Source organism: Salvelinus namaycush, chromosome 4, assembly GCF_016432855.1.
Source record: "Salvelinus namaycush isolate Seneca chromosome 4, SaNama_1.0, whole genome shotgun sequence".
Taxonomy (NCBI): domain Eukaryota; kingdom Metazoa; phylum Chordata; class Actinopteri; order Salmoniformes; family Salmonidae; genus Salvelinus; species Salvelinus namaycush.
The window spans coordinates 43,612,807-43,620,539 of record NC_052310.1 but is presented as its reverse complement, the minus strand read 5'-3'; the positions used below and the strand labels follow the sequence as shown (position 1 = coordinate 43,620,539).

Here is a 7,733-nt window from a genome sequence, read left to right as displayed (position 1 = left end):
TTTAGCTACTTTGTAACTACTTAGAATGTTTGCTAACCCTTACCCTAACCTTAACTATTTTAGCTAACTCTAACCTTAACCGTTTAACCTAACTCCTAACCTTACCCAGCTAGCACAGTGGATCTGGGCCGATTCCGGCTGAGTCGGGGCACTCGGCTGAGAGTCAGACTCGGCCGATGTCATGTGGCCCGCAGTATTACTTATGGCTAGGATGCTCGGGCCGCTTCCGGTGTGAGTTTTCTGGCCCAAATGTATATATTACTTGGTGCTCGGGCCAATTCCGGTGCGAGTTATCTGGCCCAAATCTATTACTTGGGGCTCGGACCGATTCCGGTGAGAGTTATCTGTCCCAAATGTATATATTACTTGGTGCTCGGGCCAATTCCGGTGTGAGTTATCCGGTCCAAATCTATTACTTGGGGCTCGGACCGATTGGGGCTACTCTCTGGCAGATCATTACACGGGCTGCTTTATATAATTAACATTTCATTATTTATTTATTTTTCCATATTTTTTCCTCATTGTTTCTGTGATCAAAAAATACAATTAACATTTAAATGAAATTCTTTAAGCGTCCTGTGTAGTATTTTAGTATTTTGGTACTTTGTGCAAGGCAATTGATAATCATTAAAAACTTTGTGGGTGGAACTTCCCGAGTAGCGCAGTGGTCTAATACACTGCATCGCAGTGGTCTAAGACACTGCGTCGCAGTGGTCTAAGACACTGCGTCGCAGTGGTCTAAGACACTGCGTCGCAGTGGTCTAAGACACTGCGTCGCAGTGGTCTAAGACACTGCATCACAGTGCAAACTGCGTTTCTACAGATGCTGGTTCGAGACCCGTGCCGACTGCGACCGGGAGACCCATGAGGCGATGTACAATTGGCCCAGCGTCGTCCGGGTTAGGGGAAGGTTTGGCCGGCCGGGATGTCCTTGTCCCATCGCGCTGTAGCAACTCCTGTGGCGGGCTAGGCGCTTGCACGCTGACACGGTCACCAGGTGTATGGTGTTTCCTCCGACACAAAATGTTTTTTTGTGGATGGGTATAATTTGTATGTATAAAATGTATAATAGTAATATTTTAAATGACTAAATCAGGTAATTTTGTACATATTTATTTCAATTTGCATCAGGCCGCTTCTGGGGGTATTCTTGTCAGATGCTGGCAAAGTCGGCTGAATTCTGGTAGACGGAAATTCTGGGCAGTCATTCATTTTGATTCCGGGCCGAGTCCGACACCCGATTCCGGGCCGATTCAATCAGTTTCGGTCACCCGGAAGAGGGCCGCTTCTGGGCCAATTACTCATTGCTAGCGGGGTAACCCTAACCTTAACCCCTAACTCCTAGCCTAGCTAATGTTAGCCAGCTAGCTAACGTTAGCATTAGCAATCTAGCCACCTAGCTAACGTTAGCCACAACATATTCGAATTCATAACATATCTTTAGTTTTGCACATTCGTAACATATTGTACGTTTTGCAAATTCGTAACATATAATACAAATTCATAACATATTTTGAGAAATGGATGATGGACATCCACAAATTAATGCATACCATACAAAATGTAACATATCCCACTAAATAGAGTGTCTCGGATTTACGTACAGAATAACACAAAATGCTCTGAGACCAGGTTGATAGGGCAGCAGTCTCTATGGTCCAGGGTAGAGATGACTGTTTAACAGTCATGATGTCCTGAAGATCCCCTCGGTGGTTCATGGATATCTCAAGAGACATCTTATACTTGTTTAACTGGGTTAGGGTAGTCATTTGCCCTGGTTTAGTAATATAGTTCATTCATGTAAGAGTAAAAGAGTAATAGTTACATATTTATCGCTATCATACTGAAAGTTAAGTCCATTAAGTTACTCGATGGAAGATAGGGATTTGGAGCGACAAGCATTTATCACGTCATTTACCTGACAATAGCACATTTCAGGGCAATCATACATGACACAAGTGCGTGCATGTGCTTTTGTTTACTCCATCTCAATAGCTTTCGACACAAGAGGGCGATGAACGGATTCTGTATGTAGAAAGGGGAGTGTTCACATTCACTTTTCATCACACGGAAACAGTGAAGAGAGTATAATTTAGCTAGCATAGAAGACAGTTTAACTCGTCGATGTCACATCACGATCATACTTACTACAATGAGCGGCAGAGGGAAACCACGAAGCGTGCGCGCAAAGAGTCCGGAACCAGCGCATGCCAAGAATCCGGTTCGGGCCAAGAGTGCCCGGCAACCTCCAAAGGAACCAGTGAAAGACACTAAGGAGGAAACGCAACAGATCACTGATGAAAACAAACCCAAGAAAACCAAGGAATATAAGCAGCCTGAGTGCACCACTGAGGAAAAGGCACCTGTGCCACAGGAGTGCGTAGAAGTTAAAATCGGATCAAGGATGGTCAAAAAAGGTGACAGCGTTGACTCAAATCCGAATAAGATCCTGTTTACAACCATTGATCAATTGAAGATTAAGAAGAAACAGACATCGGAATCAGCAAGTATTGTCAATGACACGGTAAAGCGTATAATGGACCACATGAAAAAGTGTACAGAATGCTTCAAAGATGTAAATGATCTGCGCACTGGAAGTTACTACGAGAATTTAAAGGTGGGTCATTAATTAAATTCAATCATACATCACCAGTGTGACCCAATACTCTTTCATGCTTCACTAATTTTTGACGATCTTTTGATCAATATAGATTTCTAATCCCGACGAATTTGACGTGATGTTAACTGTGCCTGTCAAGCGGGTGGACATTCGGCCGTTTGGGGATGATGGGGCATTTTACAGCGTGGCGTTCAAACGAGGAAAACACTCGTTGGATCGCTTTCTAGATGAAGACAACACAATATCTGCCAGTGGAATGCTTACGGAGTTCAGAAACGAGGTTAAAAAGTGTGTGAAGATACTCAAAGGTGTGTACGGCTGTAGCGCGCGCTTCCCAAATGCCTATAATGTAGCGAATGTATGCAAAACATTTGTTAATGAAATGTTTCTTATTTCCATACTTCTATCAAGACGTGGGGTTGGAGAAGAAAAAGAAGGGTTGCCCGGCAGTGACCTTACTGATAAACGGGACGGGAACGGTCCCTATCTCACTGGACATTGTTCTGGGGCTTGAGGTCCGCTCGAGCTGGCCCACTTTCACCCAAGGAGGCATAGACAAAATAGACATCTGGCTCGGGACCAAAGTGAAGAAAGAACAAAAGTTTAAGGGGTACTACCTCGTTCCGAAGTACGAGGGAAAGGGCACGGTGGAACGGGAAGGTGTCTGCGCTAGAGGTAACCGTTTTGTAAACATTAAGTCAACACTATTAAAGCTAACACATCTTGAATAAAACTATCACTTTCATTTGTGAGATTTCTTCATGAATGAGAGGTGGAAAGCATAGGGCGATCAGAATGCCTGCAGAACCCCCCCCCCCCCAAACAAAAATATGAATAAAAAATGTTTTGAAATTGTTGAAAAAAGATTTTTTCTCACAAAATTAGGGCCTTTACTAGTCCTGTATTAGAGGACACATATAGGTGTCAAAAAAAATTCAGCACTGCTTCCCCCCCTTTCTGGAGAAAGGGGAAGTGGCATGTAGCTATGTCCTTTTTCTGAGTTTCCTAAATGGTTTTTCTTGTCCTGTTACCTACAGACGCATGGCGCATCTCATTCTCGCATGTGGAGAAGAGTATCCTAACAAATCATGGCTCCCAGAAGACCTGCTGCGAGGCCAGTGGGACTCGCTGCTGCAGGTAAGCCTACTATAGAATGAATACTACAAACATGAATACTGTAGTCATAACGTTCAAGTGGATTTTTCCTACACATTTTATGAACGCGTCATTAAACCCATTTCCTTTGATAAATTGTGTATTATCATGTGTGCCTTAGACTTGTCATTTTCTTGCTTCAGGAAGTACTGTCTGAAGCTTCTGAAGCACCTGTTGGGCTTGCTGAAGGCAGAGAACCCTAGTCTGTCCAAGTTCTGTTCCTACCACGCCAAGACCACCCTGCTCCACGCCTGCTGCTCCAGGACCCAGGACAGCGACTGGGAGGAGGCCCAGCTGGGACAGTGCTTCCAGCAGCTGCTGGAGGACTTTGAGGGCCACCTGAAAGATGGCATGCTCCCCAACTTCTTTATCCCCACACACAATCTACTGGGCTCCGGCCATGACCGCAAGAGCCGTCAGTTCCTGGCCCGGCGCATCGAGGAGGAACGCAACAACGGTTTCCCCATTTTCCGCAAGTGAGTCGGGACTACCTCGATCACCTCCCCTTAGTGACTCACCCAGAGGCCCAAAAGGCATAAGTGGAGTACAGTGGTGGTCCCATACAGTTGTCTTTTCTTAAAGCAAAGGCATAGGCAGGAGGAATTGAAGAGCAGAGGAGTCAGAAGTTTCATTTAATTCAGATCTTACTTGAAGAGTTTTGAGAGCCAACTGCTCCTCCAACAAATTATAAAAGGTAATGTAGCCCTTTCCTGCAGTCAATGACCAAAAGGTCGCTCTTAGGCCTCATGGGTGGAATGTTATTCATATTTTTTTTAAATAATTTAATAATTAATAAAGAAAAAAAAATGTTAACCCGACGAAAATCTGGAGTTTCTATGTCAAACGGTTTTGCTATATTTCAGTCTTCTGTGATGTATATAAGTGTAATATTGCGATGCAAAGTAAAAAATGTATACATCTCAATTCTGTATCTGACACGGTACATACAGGTGTCTTCTTTTTTTAAGCCCATAACTATGTTTGAGGTGTATACTTTTGTTTCAAAGTATATTTGTTTAAGACTACCAAGAATCACTCTGTGTGACCCTACATTTTGCCCACTGCGGTAAAAGGTTAAACAAACTCAGTACAACACTATTAATTGTTCAATTTTAAAAAAAAACATAAAAATGTGCAACACAAAAAAAGGCTGAACACTGGAGGTTCCAGCATTGAAGTTACAAGTTGCTTCTTCCTCTTCTGAGGAAAGAAATGACAGATTCGTAAGACAATTGGCAAAGGGATATTGGACTCTAAACCACAAAAGATGAGTAGTTTTAGCACTAGGAGCTAACATGAGCTTTCAGTGAGGATTTTCCATTAAAAAAAATGTAATCGCTTAAAAATAATTTCATACTCAATTATACCTACTCAGGATGTCAACACCATATATTCCTTGCAGAGTATTTGTCCACCTGTATGTCTGTCTTGGCCAAACCAGGAGGAAGAAACAGATTTTCCCTGGTGTTGTTTTGCTGTGTTGAGTTGTTAGAAACTGACTGTGTGACAGTTGGTCCAGGTGCATGCTGGGAAACTCCAGCTATAATTTTTGTGACCACGGTCATTCTCTTTGACTCGAACTGTCTAACAGAGAGAGAGAGAGTGTGTGTGTGTGTGTGTGTGTGTGTGTGTGTGTGTGTGTGTGTGTGTGTGTGTGTGTGTGTGTGTGTGTGTGATGTGAACACATTGCAGGTGTCTCTCTGTTTACCCGATATTTGTATTTCTGTTCAGCTTTTGTTCACACAAGTTTATTATTAGCCATGCATTGGAATTTAAGGCCTGAGGGCAGGTGTTTTCAGCTGCATACCAATAAATTGCAATGTGCATGTGTGAAATACCCTACTTTTTAATAAAACAGAATACATAATGGCAAATATGTCTTTCTTATCTCTGTGAACCCAAAGGACTAGACTATATAACAAATGTATGCTTAATATGATATATTACGTTGGTATAAGGATTTAGAATTTTAGGACTCCTTTAGGTATAAAAAAAGATACATTTTTTTTATAAAATATTGAATTTGGCCTTTACTTCTATTTTATTATATTTTTTAAGTTGTATTATTTTACCTTTATTCAAACAGGTTTTTTCTCATTGCGATAATATCTCTTTTCCAAGAGAGACCTGGTCCAATATCAGCAGGGGGAACAACGTTTTAGACAAAACAACTTACATACACTAACACAACATTAAACAAAACTATAAATACACATACAGTACAACAATTACATATTGCATTAAAAACACAAACATCTTGACTAAAAACAGCTGGCCTAAAAACAATTACACTCATCTATGTTGTATACATCGATCAAGTGTTTAAACTCCACCAACGAAACTAGATCATCACATTTTAAAATGTTCAGGAGAGAATTCCAGGACCACGGTGCTAAGTAACTAAAACTATTTCTACCATGACTTGTTCTAGTTTTTGGTACTGTTAGAGGCAAATCAGAATGGGACCGTAATTTATATTTATTTACTGACCTGACTAAAAAAGAACAGAGATAAAATGGCATTTTACCCAATATGGTCTTATAAATCAGTGTATACCAGTGTTTAAGCCTACGCAGCCAACCAGCCAACCAACACCACTTCGTTCGGACTGAGCGAGCCACTCTTGAGCACACCTGCTTTCTCAAGGCGTGGCACCACCGTTGAGCTCAATGTGCATGCCATAGAACCATTGTCAATCATAGCGATCACCTCTATAACATCCCCCAGTAACACACTAGTATAGAAGAGTTCATCGTTGTGGAGCACTCTCTGTGTATTTTGCATAATTACTTTCAGGTTTTCGCCTGCAGAATCAGTTTTGTTATACTCACAGACAATATTTTGACAGTTTTGGAAACTTTGGAGTGTTTTCTATCCTAATCTGTAAATTATATGCATATTCTACGATCTGGACCTGAGAAATAGTCAGTTTTCCTTGGGAGCGTCAAGAGGTGTCACGTTCTGACCATAGTTCTTGTGTGTTTTGCTTGTTTTGTTATACATTTAGTTATATATGTTATATATTTAGTGTTGGTCAGGACGTGAGCTGGGTGGGCATTCTATGTTGTGTGTCTAGTTTGTCTGTTTCTATGTTTGGCCTAATATGGTTCTCAATCAGAGGCAGGTGTTTTGTGTTGTCTCTGATTGGGAATCATATATAGGTGGCTTGTTTTGTGTTGGGGTTTGTGGGTGGTTGTTTCCTGTATCTGTGTTTTCTCTGCACCAGCTATGACTGTATCGGTTTGCCACATTTTGTTATTTTGTAATTGTTAAGTGTTCACTGTTTATCATTATTAAATATGTTGAGCACCAACTATGCTGCGTCTTGGTCCGATCCCTGTTACACCCTCTCTTCTCGTGAAGAGAGGGAAGGCTGCCGTTACAAGAGGTTAAACATGAGAACTCCCCTACCTCTCCCAAAAGTCTCCATTTAAAAATAATTTTAAAAAGATATATATATATATATATATATATATATATATATATATATATATATATATATATAAAATAAATCTATGTGGGGATGGGGATGAGGTAGTTGGATGGGCTATTTACAGATGGGCTATGTACAGGTGCAGTGATCTGTGAGCTGCTCTGACAGCTGGTGCTTAAAGCTAGTGAGGGAGAAATGAGTCTCCAGCTTCAGTGATTTTTGCAGTTCGTTCCAGTCATTGGCAGCAGAGAACTGGAAGGAAAGGCAGCCAAATTGGCTTTGGGGGTGACCAGTGAGATATGCCTGCTGGAGCGCGTGCTACGGGTGGGTGCTGCTATCGTGACCAGTGAGCTGAGATAAGGCGGGGCTTTACCTAGCAAAGACTTATAGTTGACCTGGAGCCAGTGGGCTTGGCGACGAGTATGAAGCGAGGGCCAGCCAACGAGAGTGTACAGGTCGCAGTGGTGGGTAGTATATGGGGCTTTGCTGACAAAACAGATGGCACTGTGATAGACTACTCAACAA

The 7,733-nt window shown here is 41.9% G+C and overlaps 1 protein-coding gene across 1 annotated transcript; it reads left to right on the top strand.

Annotated features, from left to right (window-relative positions):
- The first annotated feature begins 2,152 nt into the window (after positions 1 to 2,152).
- Positions 2,153 to 4,499, top strand: LOC120045881 (cyclic GMP-AMP synthase-like). Its single transcript, XM_038990811.1, has 5 exons — positions 2,153 to 2,617; positions 2,712 to 2,928; positions 3,032 to 3,295; positions 3,658 to 3,757; positions 3,919 to 4,499. Exons 1-5 carry the CDS (start codon positions 2,153 to 2,155, stop codon positions 4,253 to 4,255), a joined length of 1,383 nt encoding a protein of 460 aa, XP_038846739.1. The 3' UTR covers positions 4,256 to 4,499.
- Positions 4,500 to 7,733: the final 3,234 nt, after the last annotated feature.